The 19,102-nt window shown below is 43.4% G+C and overlaps 1 protein-coding gene across 1 annotated transcript in view; it reads left to right on the top strand.

Moving 5' to 3' along the window:
* Positions 1-46: 46 nt before the first annotated feature.
* Positions 47-19,102, top strand: part of rab40b (RAB40B, member RAS oncogene family) — a 49,117-nt gene continuing 30,061 nt past the window's right edge. The window contains exon 1 of the mRNA XM_014213128.3: positions 47-859. Within this exon, the coding sequence (XP_014068603.1) occupies positions 718-859 (142 nt within the window). The 5' untranslated portion in view covers positions 47-717. The remainder of the gene's footprint in view (positions 860-19,102) is intronic.

Raw genomic sequence — 19,102 nt, 5'->3', positions numbered from 1 at the left:
ACCGCACAAAGCTTGGCTACCAATGGTAGCCACACCCCTCTATTGAATCAAATGGGTAGGCCTGTATGGGGATTTTGACAGACGTTTGCAGCGACGAGCCTACTACCGACTCAAGACTGCCCTAGCAACCCCGTGGATGAGCCAACCATAACCGTGTAAAACTCGAGACTCTGCCGCTACTGGGGACAGGAAACGACAGAGATCAGAGAGAGCTGCGGAACAGTGTGGCTGGCGGTACAATACAGCGTTATAACAAGTCAAACGTCTGGTACTTTCAAGGCACGGTAGCGGGAATGGAGGATTTATGGAATGACGATTTGAACACTGGAACAGGTTCGGTGTGAGCGGCAAGCTTTGATGTTACAGTGGAACACACTAGATGTAGGCTAATTTGTATAATTGTTTATGTTACATTGTGTTGTCACTTTCGTTGGCAAAATTGACACTTGTAGCTTTCATTCAAATTCCTATTTTAGGAGACTTCAAATCTGTGTTTGATGCATTTATTGTGAGTTCCCAGATATTAATTATGACTGATAATATAAGGCTATCCACTGGATGAATTGTCAAAGAACACCACATTCAACTTGACTCTCTTTGCTACTTTAATTCGTGCGTCACACAGCTCAAATCTTGAGTTGGAAGAGAAATAGAAGTGATTGAACAGTCTTGTACAAGTTGTTCCATGATGGAACATAATCATTCTTCACCGCGAGGATGAACCACAGAACCAGCCCCGCCAAGGCTTACGATTTTCTGCTTAAGTTTCTCCTGGTGGGGGACAGCGATGTGGGAAAGGGGGAGATACTGGCGAGCCTCCAGGACGGAGCCAGCGAGTCTCCGTATGGCTACAACATGGGTGAGTGTCCAGTATACAACGGCAGCCAGAACTATAAACAAACAAATGACATATTTTCATTTCAAACATTTATTTCTAGAAAATATTGAAGATTACATGTTATGATCACCAGGACTCGATAATATAGGACTTTTTCAATGTTTTTACTGCGCAACAAACAAGTGGCCACACACAGTTCGTTTTATGCACAGCTTGTTCTGGATGGTCCGGGTCATCAGAGCCCCGAACAGCGCAGTGGTCGTCATGCTTTAGCTAGCAAGTGCACATTCTTTAGGTTTAAAGGGTTATATTTAGGATTAGTGGACCAATACCAAGACTGGACATGTCATCTTGGACATCTGAGAGTAAGTCTGCGTCCCAAATGGCACCCGATAGTGCACTACTTCTGACCAGTGCCCTATTTAGGGAATATGGTGCCTTTAGGACCATATTGTGGATGATCATCTTGAGTGACAGGACATATGGGTTTAGATGTCACCCACCAGTGTCAGAGCTTGACAGTCACCTCTTCTCTAGGAAACAAAATCATAGGTGTTTTATTACTGGGGATATTAACGTAATGGCATGTCTCAGGGTGGACACATTGGCAGTCAGGATCTCTAGTCTCCATCAAGTGTTAACACCTCATGGTTCCCCTTATCCAACTGTCGGTGGAGAAACAAGTTTTTGAGTGTCCAGAAATAAAACGCATAAATTCTTACATGCTAGAGTCTTCAGAGGTGTAAGGATAATTATGCGTTAGAAATTAGGATATTTGGTGCAGTTCCACTTAAAAGGAGTGTAATAAAAGATTGGCCATATGTACCACAACATATACAAAAGCATGTGGACACCCCTTCAAATTAGTGGATTTGCCTATTTCAGCCACACCCGTTGTTGACAGGGGTATAAAATTGAGCACACCGCCATGCAATCTCCATAGACAAACATTGGCAGCAGAATGGCCCATACCGAAGAGCTCAGAAACTTCCAATGTGGCAACGTTATAGGAGGCCACCTTCCCAACAAGTCAGTTTGTCACATTTCTGCCCTGCTAGAGCTGCCCTGGTCAACTGTAAGTGCTGTTATTTTGAAGTAGAAACGTCTAGGAGCAACAATGGCTCAGCCGCGAAGTGGTAGGGCCACACAAGCTCACAGAACGGGACCGCCGAGTGCTGTAGCGCATAGAGCGTAAATCTGCCCTCGATTGCAACACTTACTACAGAGTTCCAAACTGCCTCTGGAAGCAACATCAGCACAAGAACTGTTCGTCAGGAGTTTCATGAAATAGGTTTACATTGCCGAGCTACCGCACACAGGCTGGAGCGGTGTAAAGCTCGCCGCCATTGGATTCTGGAGCAGTGGAAATGCGTTCTCTGGAGTGATGAATCACTCTTCACCATCTGGCAATCCGACGGACTAATCTGGGTTTGGCGGATGCCAGGAGAACGCTACCTGCCCCAATGCATAGTGCCAACTGTAAAGTTTGGTGGAGGAGGAATAATTTGTCTGGGGCTGTTTTTCATGGTTTGGGCTAGGCTCCGTAGTTCCAGTGAAGGGAAATCACTACAACATACAATGACATTCTAGACGATTCTGTGCTTCCAACTGGGGAAGGCCTTTTCCTGTTTCAGCATGACAATGCCCCCGTGCACAAAGCGAGGTCCATACATAAATGGTTTGTCGAGATTGGTGTGGAAGAACCTGACTGGCCTGCACCTTTACCTCAACCCCATCAAACACCTTTGGGATGAATTGGAACGCTGACTGAGAGCCAGGCGCTAATCGCCCAACATCAGTGCCCGACCTCACTAATGTTCTTGTGGCTGATTGAAAGCAAGTCCCCACAGCAATGTTCCAATATCTAGTGGAAAGCCTTCCAAGAAGAGTGGAGGCTGTTATAGCAGCAAAGGGGGGACCAACTCCATATTAATGGCCATGAATTTGGAATGAGATGTTCGACGAGTAGATGTCCACATACTTTTGGTCATGTAGCTGTCTCACCACCAGTTGCTTTTCACCACAATGCGTAACTTAGTATGACACCCTAAAGGTGGTAGGTACAGCGCCTTCAGAAAGTATTCATACCCTTTGCCTTATTCCACATTTTGTTGTGTTACAACCTGAATTCAAAATTGATTAAATATTTTTTTAAATCTCACCAATCTAAACACAATACCCCATAATGACAAATTGAAAACATATTTTTAGAACTGTTTGCAAATCTATTGAAAATGAAATACAAAAATATCTCATTTACATTCACACCCCTGAGTCAATACTTTGTAGAAGCACCTTTGGCAGCGATTACAGCTTTCAGTATAGTGCGTATGTTATCGTGTGTGTATGCATGTGTCTGTGCCTATGTTTGTGTTACTTCACAGTCCCCACTGTTCCATAAGGTGTATTTTTACCTGCTTTTTAAATCTGATTCTACTGCTTGCATCAGTTACCTGATGTGGAATAGAGCTCCATGTAGTCATGGCTCTGGTATTGCACACAGTTAGTCCATGCAACTTAGCATGTGACTTTGATTTTGTGATTTGTAAAAAACTTTTTGCTTATCTAGGCTTGCCATAACAAAGGGGTTGAATACTTATTGAATCAAGACATTTCAAAATTATAAAAATATAATTCCACTTTGACATTATGGGGTATTGTGTGTAGGCCAGTTACAAAAAAACAACCTTTTATTCAAGGGGTGTGAATACTTTCTGAAGGTACTGTAGATGCGATTTCAGAGGCGTGTCCAAGCTTGTTTCTGCAACCTTGAGAGAACTCTCCAGCGTTGGTCGAAGGCAGCTCAGGCATCAGACAGCTAATCATGCAAAGCCCACACCAATGTCTCTTACTGCATCTCCACAACATCCAGCACACAAATTTACATAAGAATTCTGAGGGGAAAAATAAAAGCTACTGCAGGGCATGAACCAATTATTGTGTTGTGGGCATAAAGACGTTTAATACACAATAAAGTACTATCTTATCTTATCCAAAACTCTACCATAACCATTAGGGGAAACACAAAACTGAACTTGAATCAGCGTCTAGGGGAAACGTCTTCCTACTCTGTTAGTTGTTTACCTGCATTTGCAGGTACCTAACTAAGCTTAGGTTGTTGTGGAAAATGTAATGAGGTACATGAGAGGGAGGGCTTACCTCAGGGACTGACTGTTATAGTCCCAGGCCTGGGGAGAGCACTACAAAGGGAAGTCCTCTCTGTGTACTCTGGTAACCTCCGTGTTGTCCTTTGGCCTGGTTGATATACAGTGTTCCCATACAACTGGCCTATTAGATATAGTCGGAAACCCCCAGGTACGTTTATGAAGTGGCGGCTATGATGGTAGGCCTATTTGTGGCTTATTTATTAGTGGACATGTATTGTGCAATTTTGGAGATACTTTTATTGTAAATAAGAATATAATATGTTTCTGAACACTTCTACATTAATGTGGCTGTTACCAGGATTATGGATAATGACGAATGAATCGTGAATAATGATAAATGAGAAAGTTGCAAAATGACACACTCAATTATTTATCATTCATTTCTATTGGGCACATCATAATCCAAAACAACCAAAACAAATGGCAAATGCAGCCAACAAGTTTGTAGAGTCACAAGCATGATGTAGTCATGGTGTGTTAGGAATATGGGATGAAATACTAAACTTTACTGCTTTAATACACCTTCAAATGGGGGGACTAGATACATAAAGTGCTTTAATTTCTAAACAGTAAAATAGATATGTATGAAAATACCCTCAAATAAAAGGTGACATTCTCTACTATCACCTCATATGAAACATTTGATCTCAAATCTAAAATACTGGAGTATAGAGCCACATTAAAAGATGTAGCTTCAGTGACGTATTCATGGATGCCAAGGGAAGCCAGGCTTCCCCAAAAAGCGGACCAAGAAAAAAACATACAAAATAATTTATCTTTCGTCTCTGTGTTTCATAATGTTCCTTCAATTCGCAAAAGGCTGAATGTATCTCCCCGGAGAAAGTATCCGGGCAAATGAAACAGCGCCCCTCTGTCTTTGTATGTGTAGCCCATCTATCTGATGCTGTTTGGTCAAAAAGAGTAGCATTTTGTTGCCGCCTGGAGCATTGAATGCAAGGGAAGCCAGCCTCCCTTGATCATTTTTTTAGTACAATAATAGCCCATCAGCGTTGAGCTAAACTGAGTGAGCTCAACTGTGAATGGTCCTGTCGCACCAAAAAAAGTGTCAAGGGAAGCCAGTTTGGACTTGGCTTTACACCAATCACATCACATCAAAAGCCAAATGTCATTGACAGAAAAATTGTCCTCCAGTGGCTAGCTAGCTAGCTAAAATTGGCCCTTTCCTAATTTAGCCATGGATGGAGATAGGGATTTGGACTTGTGGTTTTACTTAATTCTCTGTACTGGCCAATGATTATAACGGCATTTCTGATCCAACCATAAATTCATAGGATGGAAGTTCAATATGTAGCTAGATGTAGTAGGCTAATGTTAACTAGCTGGCTAATCATTGCCCATGAAAGGAAGTTAGGCTAGAGAGCAAGCATTTTAGCCAGGTAGCTTAGGACAACAAAAACTAAGTGTGTACTATATGACGGAGTCATAGACTGTTTTGGCAACATGAAAAAGTGGAGGATGGCATTGGCGTTTCTCTACAAGTAGGGTGAGTCAACATGATTTTCTACTTATTTAGCCTACGTTGATTGGACTAAATGGTTTTTGGAATCTTTTAGTTGTCACTGTATAAGACTAGACATAGGTGATTTGATGACGTTGAAATTGAAATGGTGCTGGAATAGTGGAAGCAGCTCCTGTTTTCTTTGCGACTTGCAGTAAATCTCCGGTGTTCTAAATCAAAAGTTGTTTAGTAGTCCGAAAACTTGCTTGGCGATGTTATAGGTCATGTAACTGTTTGTTACATGCAATATGTTTTGTGGACTTCACCGAACAGAGGTTGCTCTCCGGTTTTGTGATGAAACAAAGGTGTGATTGAATTTATTCTGCCACTGTCTTCTTATTGTCTTGACCTTTAGGCCTATATATCACGGTGGCAAGGCATATGAACTAACAGGTTATACAGCAAACAATGCAATTATCACAAAACATACAGTAGGTTGTAATATGGCTTTTTTTCCTGTCTTGTCTTCCCAAGGGATTTTACCCACGCACCGCTACAGTTTAGCTTCACTGTTGAAATAAATACGTAGGGGAGTGTAGTGCACTATTTTTGACCAGAGCCCTATGGGCCCCGTTTTGACCAGAGCCCTATGGGCCCCGTTTTGACCAGAGCCCTATGGGCCCCGTTTTGACCATTGTCTTGATATCAGGGCCTATTCAATGACTTAAGACAGTCTGGTCCAGTGTCTGTAAATAAAGGTTTGGACTTCGGTTTAGTGTCTCATCCAATGGGATGAGAGTAGGTAAGTGAGTGTTGAAATATGTTGATATGACGACTGCTCACTGTGCCCAGTGTTCAGTAATAAATGGTGTGTGAGTCACCTCGTCAACGGTTTGATCCAGCACTAACCCCAGTTAAGGTGTCTGAGTGAGAGAGAGACAATGAAAGAGAGGCAGAGGAACGGGGAGATGGTGAGAGAGAGATGGGAGTCTAGATGTTAGGAGAGAGGAGTTCTGTCTCTGCTTAAACTCTGGTACATAGCAACAATTGCTAGAGCGACAATGTAGCTGCCTCTGCTCCCCTGCCTGGATGATGGGTCTTACACTATGGAAAGACTTGCTGCTCCTCTCGATGAATACTGGCTTTATTAACAGTTAGCTTAGTCTCTATATATATGTGTGTGTCTGTGTGTGTGTGTGAGATTTGTCCGTTTGACTGCCAGATGGTGAAGCGTGATTCACCACTCCAGCCGACGCTTGTGGCATTGCGCATGGTGATCTTAGGCTTGTGTGCAGCTGCTCGGCCATGGAAACCCATTTCATTAAGCTCCTGACGAACAGTTCCTGTGCTGACGTTGCTTCCAGAGGCAGTTTGGAACTCCCACGTTGAAAGTCACTCAGCTCTTCAGTACAGGCCATTCTACTGCCAATGTTTGTCTATGGAGATTGCATGGACGTGTGCTCGATTTTATACACCTATCAGCAATGGGTGTGGCTGAAATAACCAAATCCACTAATTTCAAGGGGTGTCCACATACTTTTGTATTTTTAAATGGTGGCATGTGAGTCTGACTGGCTGGCTAGTTGCAAGCGGAGAGCAGCACAGCCCAGAAGGGGAGCATTCAGTCTGCTTACGTTCAGAGTCCCCGCCAGTAGCAATGGAATGTTATCGAGCTGACATGAGTCTATTATTGCATGTAGCACAGAACATTGTTATGCAGTGTTTTACAGTGTTTGTATCCCAAAATGGCACTCTATTCCCTATGCAGTGCACTCCTTTGGACCAGGGCCCACAGGGGTCTGGCCAAACGTAGTGCACTATGTTGGGAATAGGGTGCCATTTGGGACACAGACAGTCTTTTTTTCTATGTAGTGTTTTTAACGCTCTGCAACCGTCAGAAAGTGTAACATCTGGGTTCAAATACGGGTGTATTTGAGTATGTGTTATTTAAAATACTTTTTTCTGTGTATTTGAGTATTTTCAAATTCACAGCCCAAAACAAGTAGCTTTATTTGAGTATTTGAATGGTTATTTGTATTAAAAAAAAATTGTCTTCCTAATTGTATGTCTTCCAAATTGTATTTGAAAGTCTTTTCAAATACATATTTCAAATACTATTTCCAAATACCTTAGTTAAATGGTTAAATGTATGGAAGTATGTTTGAGTATTTTCAAATACTTTCCAAGTGTGTTACTATAGTAACAAATACAAATAGTATACAAATACATTCCAAAATTCAAAGACTTTAAAAAATATATATAGGTTATCTGAATACTTACTTTGGAATGTATGGGAAAATAATTAATTCATTTTAAATAGTATTTGAACCCAAGTCTGGAAGGTTTCACCCTATTAACACACCTCTGAGAGGGAGTTCCTAACATTCAATGTGAAGTACTTTTGAGATTCAGGGAAAGTGTTATAGGCTATAAATGCAAGACATCATTATAATCATCATCAGTGTTTGTTTTTATTCTCTAACTGATGTTTGTTTGACTGATTCCTAGAGGGAGCTGTATAAAAGGCAGTCAGACTGAGTCCCAAATGGCACCCTATTCCCTATGGGTACTGGTCAAAACTAGTGCACTATATTGGGGATAGGGTGCTATTTGGGATGCACCACCGGTTTCCTCAGAGGATCTTAGTTAGCTGTTAATTACCTTATTTTCTCTGTTAGTGTTTTTTCCTAATGTTCTAATTACAACAATGCCAAGCGTCATCATCTAGAGCAGTGGTTCCCAAACTTTTTATAGTCCCGTACCCCTTCAAACATTCAACCTCCAGCTGTGTGCCCCCTCCAACACCAGAGTCAGCGCATTCTCAAATGTTGTTTTTTGCCATCATTGTAAGCCTGCCACACACACACAATATACGATACATTTATTAAACATAAGAATGAGTGTGTGTTTTTGTCACACCCCGGCTCGTGGGAAGTGACAAAGAGCTCTTATAGGACCAGGGCACAAATAATAATATAATAATAATCAATAATTTTGCTCTTTATTTAGCCATCTTACATATAATACCTTATTTGTTCATCAAAAATTGTGAATAACTCACCACAGGTTTGACTTTTTCTTCTTCCAATTTTAACCTTTATTTACAGTTGAAGTCGGAAGTTTACATACAGAATCTACTCTCACATAGGTAGGTGGTTACAAAGGGCATCAGTGTCCTAACAGCGCGATTTGCCAAGGCAAAAAAACTCTGAGCGCAGCCCTATCCAGAAATGTTCAGATATCGGTAAGTGGACTGGAGGCAGGGCATGAAAGGGATAACGAATCCATTGTTTGTGTCGTCCGTTTCAGGAAAGTACCTGCGTAATTGCGCACCCAGCTCACTCAGGTGCTTTGCTATATTACATTTGACATTGTCCGTAAGCTTGAGTTCATTTGCACACAAAAAAATCATACAATGATGGAAAGACCTGTGTGTAGTCCTTGTTAATGCAGACAGAAAAGAGCTCCAACTTCTTAATCGTAGCCTCAATTTTGTCTCGCACATTGAATATAGTTGCGGAGAGTCCCTGTAATCCTAGATTCAGATCACGCAGATAGGGCAGTCGTGTGAGAAACTCGTCATCATGCAAGCTGTCAGACAAGTGAAAATTATGGTTAGTAAAGAAAACTTTAAGCTCGTTTCTCAATTTAAAAAAACATGTCAATACTTTGCCCCTTGATAACCAGCGCACTTATGTATGTTGTAAAAGCGTTACATGGTGTCACGTCCTGACCAGCAGAGGGAGTAATTGTATTAGTTTTGGTCAGGACGTGGCAGAGGTTTTGTGTTGTGTGTAGGTTGGGTGCTGGACAATTGGAGGCAGGTGTTTCTAGTTGCCTCTGATTGGGAGTCCTATAAACAGGTGTGTGTTTTTCTTTGTGGGTAGTTGTTTTTGCACTGCGTTTTGTTAGCCTGCAAAACTGTTCCTGTCGTGTTGCTGTATTTTCTTGTTTTCCGTGGTCAACGTCTTTTAATAAATATGTTGTTGAACATGCAACCCACTGCGCCTTGGTCCATTCCTGCCGACAGATGTGACACATGGTCGCTGCCAATATCATTGCATAATGCAGAAAATACACGAGAGTTCAGGGGCCTTGCTTTAACAAAGTTAACCATTTTCACTGTAGTGTCCAAAACGTCTTTCAAGCTGTCAGGCATTCCCTTGGCAGCAAGAGCCTCTCGATGCTGCAGTGTACCCAAGTGGCGTCGGGAGCAACTGCTTGCACGCGCATTACTACTCCACAATGTCTCCCTGTCATGGCTTTTGCACCGTCAGTACAGATACCAACACATCTTGACCACCAAAGTCCATTTGACGTCACAAAGCTGTCCAGTACTTTAAAAATATCCTCTCTGTCATGCCCTGACCTGAGAGAGAGGGTTTGATTCTCTATGTGTTTAGGTCAGGGTGTGGGGTAGGCATTCTATGTTTTTGTATTTCTTTGTGTTGGGCCGAGTATGGTTCCTAACCAGAGGCAGCTGTCTATCGTTGTCTCTGATTAGGAACCATACTTAGGCAGCCTGTTTTTCCTTTGGGTTTTGTGAGTAGTTGCTTTCTGTTTAGTTGTAATTACCTGACAGAACTTTCGGCTGTCATTTTTGTTTCATTTGTAAAGTGTTCATTTTTGCATTAAATGACAAGATGAACATATTCCACGCTGCACCTTGGTCTACTCATTTTGACGCCTGTGACAGAACTACCCACCACAAGAAGACCAAGCAGTGTGGGCAGGATGACTGGACCTGGGAGGAGATCCTGGATGGGGCAGGACCCTGGACAAGGCCTGGGGAGTATCGCCGTCCGCAATGGGAGATCGAGGCAGCAAAAGCGGAACGGCAATACTGGGAGGAACAGGCAAGAAAGCAACAACGGAAGCCCGAGAGGCAGCGCCAACATTGTTTTTTTTTTTGGGGGGGGGGGGGGGGGCACACGGGGAGATTGGCTAAGGCGGGTTTAAGACCTGAGCCAACTCCCCGTGCTTACCGTGGGGAGCGAGTGACCGAGCAAGCACCGTGTTATGCGGTGATACGCACTGTGTCGCCAGTGCGTACTCACAGCCCGGTGCACTCGGTGCAAGCTCCTCACCGTTGCCGTGCTAGAGTTGGCCGGCAGCCAGGGAGAAGTTCACCGGCTCAACGTATCTGGTCTCCAGTGCGTCTCTTCGGCCCAGGATATCCTGCGCCTGCTCTACGCACGGTACCCCTCATTCACCAGCACAGCCCAGTTCGTCCTGTACCAGCGCTCCGCCCTTGCCGGGCTAAAGTCAACATCGAGCCAGGACGGGTTGTGCCAGCCCTAAGCGCCAGACCTCCAGTAAGCCTCCAAGGCCCAGTGTGCCCTGTGCCTGCTCTGCACACCCAGTCTCCTGTGCGTCTCCCCAGTCTGGTGAGACCGGTTCCAGCTCCCCGTAGGAAGCCTCCAGTGATGATCAATGGCACGAATCCTCCAGTGATGATCCATGGCCCGAAGCCTCTAGTGATAATCCATGGCACGAAGCCTCCAGTGATGATCCATGGCCCGGAGCCTGTAGGGATGATCCATGGCACGAAGCCTCCAGTGATGATCCATGGCCCAGAGCCTGTAGGGATGATCCATGGCACGAAGCCTCCAGTGATGATCCATGGCACAAAGCCTCCAGTGATGATCCATGGCGCGGAACCAGTAGTGATGATCCATGGCACGGAGCCTCCAGCGACGCTCCCCAGTCCGGAGCCCCCAGCGACGCTCCCCAGTCCGGAGCCCCCAGCGACGCTCCTCAGCCCGGAGCCCCCAGCGACGCTCCTCAGCCCGGAGCCCCCAGCGACGCTCCTCAGCCCGGAGCCCCCAGCGACGCTCCTCAGCCCGGAGCCCCAGCGACGCTCCTCAGCCCGGAGCCCCCAGCGACGCTCCTCAGCCCGGAGCCCCCAGCGACGCTCCTCAGCCCGGAGCCCCCAGCGACGCTCCTCAGCCCGGAACCCCCAGCGACGGTCTGCAGCCCGGAGTCTTCAGCGACGGTCTGCAGCCCAGTCTTCAGCGGCGGCCTGCAGCCCAGAGTCTTCAGCGGCGGTCGGCAGTTCAGAGCCTCCGGCGCTGATCCACGGTCGGGTTCCTCCGGCGACACAGAAGAGGGGGGATCAGCGGGCGGTGTGGGGGCTACACCCCGAACCAGAGCCGCCGCCAAGTATAGATGCCCACCCGGACCCTCCCCTATAGGTTCAGGTTTGCGGCCAGGAGTCTGCACCTTTGGGGGGGGTTTGCCTGTCCTAGCCACTCGGTAGTTCACCATATAAGACGCTTCTAGCCACTTCTTATTAATGATATCTGTTGCTTTTATACGTGTCTTACTACTCAAATGTCGGCTTTATTCTTGCTCAAAAAACTTCCTTGGCTTATGATTTATTTAATGATTTATTTCAGCTTTTATTTCTTTCATCACATTCCCAGTGGGTCAGAAGTTTAAATACACTCAATTAGTATTTGGTAGCATTGCCTTTAAATTGTTTCACTTGGGTCAAACATTTCAGGTAGCCTTCCACAAGCTTCCAACAATAAGTTAGGTGAATTTTGGCCCATTCCTCCTGACAGAGCAGGTGTAACTGAGTCAGGTTTGTAGGCCTCCTTGCTCGCACACACTTTTTCAGTTCTGCCCACAAATTTTCTATGGGATTGAGGTCAGGGCTTTGTGATGGCTACTCCAATACCTTGACTTTGTTGTCCTTAAGCCATTTTGCAACAACTTTGGAAGTATGCTTGGGGTCATTGTCCATTTGGAAGACCCATTTGCAACCAAGCTTTAACTTCCTGACTGATGTCTTGAGATGTTGCTTCAATTTATCCACATAATTTTCCTTCCTCATAATGCCATGTATTTTGTAAAGTGCACCAGTCCCTCCTACAGCAAAGCACCCCCACAACATAATGCTGCCACCCCCGTGCTTCACGTTTGGGATGGTGTTCTTCGTCTTGCAAGCCTCCCCCTTTTCCTCCAAACATAACGATGGTTATTATGGCCAAACAGTTCTATTTTTGTTTCATCAGACCAGAGGACATCTCTCCATGTGCAGTTGCAAACCGTAGTCTGGCTTTTTTATGGCGGTTTTGGAGCAGTGGCTTCTTCCTTGCTGAGCGGCCTTTCAGGTTATGTCGATATAGGACTCGTTTTACTGTGGATATAGATACTTTTGTTTCCTCCAACATCTTCACAAGGTCCTTTGCTGTTGTTCTGGGATTGATTTGCACTTTTCGCACCAAAGTACGTTCATCTCTAGGAGACCGAATGCGTCTCTTTCCTGAGCGGTTTGACAGCTGCGTGGTCCCATGGTGTTTATACTTGCGCACTATTGTTTGTACAGATGAACGTTGTACCTTCAGGCATTTGGAAATTGCTCCCAAGGATGAACCAGACTTGTGGAAGTCTGTGGCTGATTTCTTTTGATTTTCCCATGATGTCAAGCAAAGATGCACTGAGTTTGAAGGTAGGCCTTGAAATACATCCACAGGTACACCTCCAATTGACTCAAATTATGTCAATTAGCCTATCAGAAGCTTCTAAAGCCATGACATAATTTTCTAGAATTTTCCAAGCTGTTTAAAGGCACTGTCAACTTAGTGTATGTAAACTTCTGACCCACTGGAATTGTGATACAGTGAATTGTAAGTGAAATAATCTGTAAACAATTGTTGGAAAAATTACTTGTGTCATGCACAAAGTAGATGTCCTAACCGACTTGCCAAAACTATAGTTTGTTAACAAGAAGTTTGTGGAATGGTTGAAAAATGAGTTTTAATGACTTCAACCTAAGTGTATGTAAACTTCCGACTTCAACTGTATGTGTGGTAGTATGTATGTGTTCATACTCTGACTGTTATTGCACTCCTTTATAAAACCCCTCATTGAGAATGTGTAATAGAAACCAACGTTTAACTGATTATACAGTGGAAGTTATCTAATTAATGATCTTCTGGATAATACAATTAGGGAGGCATGGTAAGCTCTCTCTGAGGAATTTCATTTTCTATATTTTACCAATTAAGAAATGTTTTCCATAATTATTTTGAGATCTCTACATTGCTACTTTAGGATTGTAAACAAAAAGTTCTGTCTGACTTTTTCTGGGTTGCAGCTTGAGTTTTATTCATAGAGGACAATATCCACAAACGGAAGAGTGTGTGGGTATTCTCTTGCTCGACCAGTGATATCTGTTGGATGTTTGTACACTATCATTTATCCTGGTTGCCCTGACATGGTTTGTTGTCTGTGGCCCTGCTGTGTTTTTCTTTAGTATCACAGGACATGATGAATCTGATGTGTGTTTATATAAGAGCCACAGTTTCCTCCACCTCCAGGCTGGTTTGGCTTGTTTTCAGCAGCATGAAACAAAGCTGCTTCCAAAATGGTACCCTTTTCCCTTTATAGTGCACTACTTTTGACTGGCCTCTGGACAAAGTAGTGCACTGTATAGAGAATAGGGTGCCATTTGGGATGCTGACAGTGTTTCCCCTTCCGCACTCTGGCCAATAATTGCTGTTGATGTTAGGCTACTAAATGTGGAATCAACAGGATCCAAGGCGCATCTCAGTTTTCTGGGTCAGCTCTACTAATAGGAGGAAATAGAAGGACAGAGTGGAAGCATTTCTGTGATCAGCCCGTCTCCGTGGCCAGAGATCAGCCAGTCTCCACAGCCAGAGATCAGCCAGTCTCCCTAGCCAGAGATCAGCCAGTCTCCGTGGCCAGAGATCAGCCAGTCTCCGTGGCCAAAGATCAGGCAGTCTCCGTGGCCAGAGATCAGCCAGTCTCCGTGGCCAGAGATCAGCCCGTCTCCGTGGCCAGAGATCCCCTACATACAATCACCTCCAAAACAGCCAAAAAGACTGTATTAAATAGTTATAAATACTGAGTTACAGTATATTGCATGCTCAAAAATGTGTTTATGTATAGTTCATGGTGCCGTTGACCTTAAAGGGATACTTCGGGTTTTTGGCAATGAGGCCCTTTATCTACTTCTCCAGAGTCAGGTGAACTTGTGGATACTACCTCTAACTAACTTCATACTGGACACAGAGACATAAAAATGGTATCCACAAATTAATCTGACTCTGGGGATACCAAATCCAAAATGCCAAAATCCCTTTAACAAGGGCCCAAGGCCCAGTGGAAGCAAAACAGACCCATAACATCAAAGATCCACAACCATATTTGACAGTAGGTATGAGGTTCTTTTCTGCGTATGCATCCTCTGTTCCCCTCCATGTCTTTGTGTGTAATTGTTTCGTGGTTATCATTACGCGCCCGACTGGGTTTTCATGTTTCCGTGTTTTTTTGCACATGGTTTGTTTATTTTGTATTACAGTGTCTTGTATTGAACATTTATCCCGCCTTACACTTTTGCCTTGTGGGCTGGAGGTTTTCAAGAAGCTGCATTCTTCTGTTATTTTCTCTACTGCCATAATAAAGTGTGCGCTTGTTCAATACTCCCTGCTCTCCTGCACCTGGCTTCTCCACCAGCAGCGCACAGCCCTGACCATACCACCCCGTTCCGGTCCAAGTGCCAATGCCGTTTAGCAAACTCCAGGAGTTTACATGTGTTGATTGTTCTTAATAAAGGCTTTTTTTATGGCAACCATTCCAAATAGCCTATTGGCATGGAGGTGGCAACTAATTGTAGATTTGGAGACTTGCTGACCTAAAGATGCAACCAAGTTCTGGAATTCTCCAACTGTGGCCCTTGGACTTCTTTGCGTCCCAAATCATCTACCTCACAACATTTGGGGACAAGACACACTTGCAACCTCTACCAGGCAAGTGTACCACTGTTCAGTGGTTTTAAACTTCTTAATTGTTGCCGTAATAGTGGTAAGTGGTATATTTGTTTTTCAGTTGTTTTTTTGTACCCATTGCCTGATTTATGAAATTCAACCACCATTTGTCTCTTTTCATTTGTGAGTTCTTTGCCATGGATGACAAAGGAATTTTACATGCATGTTACCGGGGGGTGAAAGTAGATTTCATTTCTTCAGGAACCTTCTGTGTGTGCACGCACTTTAATTACAATTTTAATGGACCTAATCATAGAATTACATATAGAATTCCTATTAATTTAATAGGCTTAATAGTAAAGATTTGTCATTTAAGCCTACCTTTTAATGTGACATAAACACAACCAGTCATGATGTTTTCATCTGATTGTCAAACAAAAAATTTTTGCTCATCTTTATGAGGGTGGCAATAATTTTGGAGGTCTGTAGTGCACTATTTTTATCCAGGGCTCGTGGGGCTTTCGTCAAAAGTAGTGAACTATGTAGGGAATAGGGTGCCATTTGACAGGCAGTCGGGGAGAGATGATGGCTGAGGGAGCGTTAGTAAATTCACTCTGGCTATCTACTCCGATTCCAGAGCACTCTTGTCTGTGTGCCAGAGCAGCAGAATAACTGATGAATTTACGAACACCCAACACTCATTGAATATGGCCAGTGTCAGTAAACGTTGGCAATAAAAGTGTAATTAAATTGTGCCTGCAGCGCAGTTACAGTCACCAACGCTCTGGATAACATAAAAACTTCCTAACCAGCTCTGCTATTGTGAGTAAAATGGTCAGAGTGGGGTGTTCTCTCTTTTGTCTGAAAGTAGTTAGCAAGCTAGCCAACGTTAGCCAGTTAGCTTGGGTGCTTGACTGCCGTTGTGAGGTCAGAACGCTCGGATCAACCCTACTCCTCGGCCAGAGTGTCCAGTGCATGCTCTGAATTTATGAACGCCCAGTGGGCACTCTGAGCACACTCTGGCACTCCAGATTGAATTTATGAACGCACCCTGAGTTGGAGCGCTCACAGGTGAATGACCACAGGCTCCAGAAGCAGTGGAACAGTTGGAACACAGACAGTGGAGTGACCACAGACATTCTGGAATCCTTCCATAAACTGTTATTCCAGTCCCAAGCCACGGAACAGTTCCAAACCAAAATGAATCACTTGATAATAGTTCAAAACACACACACACACACACAGGGAAAGAGGCACGTATGCAGACAGACAGACAGACAGACAGACAGACAGAGACATACACACACACACACACACAGGGAAAGAGGCACGTATGCACACAGACAGACAGACAGAAATACACACACACACAGATTTGAATAATTATTTTTGAAGAACGGTGTCTGGAACACAGTTCTCCATTTTTACTTTAATTTGCTCTTTTTTAACTGAATGTATAGTAAGATGTGTTCATGTTTTAAATGGCCCTCTCTTTGTATTCTTGCTAGATCTGCATAGCACTTCTTACAATTGAGTTTCAAAAACTAACACTGAAGGTTCTATTAATGGTCAAAAGAACAGAATGTTTGAAAAGCCAATGAGTCGAAGAGAGTGTATTTGAACTGTATGAGTTTAGAAATGTTTGACAAACTGTGTGTGTGTGTAGCAGTTCTGTGGGGGCTGCTGATGCCAGGAGAGGATGACTCATCTTTGTATCTGATCCTACTCAGACAGAGCGAAAGAACAAGAGAGAGAGAAATGAAAGAGAGGGAGAGATTGACCTTGGCAAACGTATTAAAAACACTTGTATGAAGCATCTGATCTAAACACACAGTAGACTTAACCCTAAAAGCACCAACAGGGATCAAAAATGTAATAAAGCCTTTTTTTTATCCTTCTGAAATGTTGTACTTTGTCAAGCAACTAGTTACAGACAAAAAAACATTGGAGATTGGAAAGCACGGTGGGAGGGATCTTTGACCTTTCCTCCATACAGAATCTTTCCAGATCCTTGATATCTATCGTCTGCTTTTATGGACTGCCCTCTTCCAATTCAAACCACAGGTTTTCAATAGGGTTCAAGTCTGGAGACTGAGATTTTCATAGAAAATGTTTGATTTTGTGGTCAATTAACCATTTCTTTGTGGATAGTGCTTGGGGTTATAGTCTTGCTGGAAGATCCAATGGCAAACAGGGATGGCAATTGCTTAATTAACTCAGGAACCCCACCTGTGTGGAAGCACCTACTTTCAATATACTTTTAATCCTTCATTTACTGAAGAGTTCCCTTTATTTTGTCAGGTACCTGTACCTCATAACTACGGTAAAATATGGTGGTGGGTTTTTTATATTATGGGGCTTTGTTAAGGTCAACGGCATCATGACATTTTAGCCAAAAACCCGGTTGCCTCTGACAGGAGGCTGACACTTAGCCGCAAGTGGATCATCCAGGAAGACATTAACCCCAAGCACTAATAAAAATCCACAAAGAAATATTAAAGGAGAAGTTATTTTTTACAACCAAATCTCTATTTTTGATATAAATAGCATGTTTTAGAAGGGTCCATACAACTTTTTTGCAATTTCACATGGTTTTGAGAAACTTACCCCAAACAGAAAATGGCTTCCTCATCCTCGTTGTGTAGTATGGGGGCCCTGAAAAAAAAACATTTAAAAAAATCTCAGAAGACACCCCAAAACGTCCTTTTAGAAACGGCAAAGCTCTCAGTATAGTGAAGCAAGTCTTTAGATGTTGTACACATGAAGTTGTCATTTAGAACTTTATCTGCAATGTTATATTCCCTTTTGCTCAACTCAAGTCTCAAGCGGTTCTGTTTTCCGTGTAGCCTGCTGCTACAAGTAACTGACAAAATAAAGGAAACACCAACATATATATATATATATATATATATATATATATATATATATATATATATATATATATATATATATATATATATATATAGTGTCTTAATAGGGCGTTGGGCCACCACGAGCTGCCAGAATAGCTTCAATGCATCTTGGCATAGATTCTACAAGTGTCTGGACCTTCCTGTGTGGAAGCACCCCCTGCTTTGTATCCCTCATTTACTCAAGTGTTTCCTTTATTTTTGCAGTTACCTGTAAAATAGACGGAGAGGTATCGCTCGAGTCACAACCAAATGGAATATAACGCAGCGGATAAAGTTTGGAATAACATAATTTAATGTCAACAGCATTTAAAGACCTGCCTCATGAAACTGAGAGCTTTGCTGTTTATAAAAGGGTGTATTTGGGTTTTTGGATCCTTTCTTCATGTTTTTTCGGGTCCCCCATACTACACAACGAGGATGAGGAAGTGATTTGCTGTTTGGCGTAAGTTTCTCTAAAACATGTGAAATCACAAAAAAGGCATTTGGACCCTCCTATACTGAACGAAAATATAAATGCAACAAGCAACAATTTTAAAGGTTTTACTGAGTTACAATTCATATAAGGAAATCATTCAATTTAAATAATATATGAGGCCTAATCTATTGATTTATTTGACTGGGAATACAGATCAGCATCTGTTGGTCACAGATACTTTAACAAAAAGGTTGGGGCGTGGATCAGAAAACCACCATTTGCCTTATGCAGCGTGTCACATCTCCTTCGCAAAGATTGATCAGGCTGTTGATTATGGCCTGTGGAATGTTGTCCCACTCCTCTTCAATGGCTGTGCGAAGTTGCTGGATATTGGCGGGAACTGGAACACGGCGTCGATCCAGAGCATCCCAAAAATGCTTAATGGGTGGCATGTCTGGTGAGTATGCAGGCCATGGAAGAACTGGGACATTTTCAGCTTCCAAAATTGTGTACAGATCCTTACAACATGGGGCCGTGCATTATCATGCTAAAACATGAGGTGATGGCGGCATAT

The sequence above is a fragment of the Salmo salar genome, chromosome 01 (assembly GCF_965601325.2).
Source record: "Salmo salar chromosome 01, fSalSal1, whole genome shotgun sequence".
Taxonomy (NCBI): domain Eukaryota; kingdom Metazoa; phylum Chordata; class Actinopteri; order Salmoniformes; family Salmonidae; genus Salmo; species Salmo salar.
This window is presented reverse-complemented; position numbering and strand designations above follow the sequence as displayed.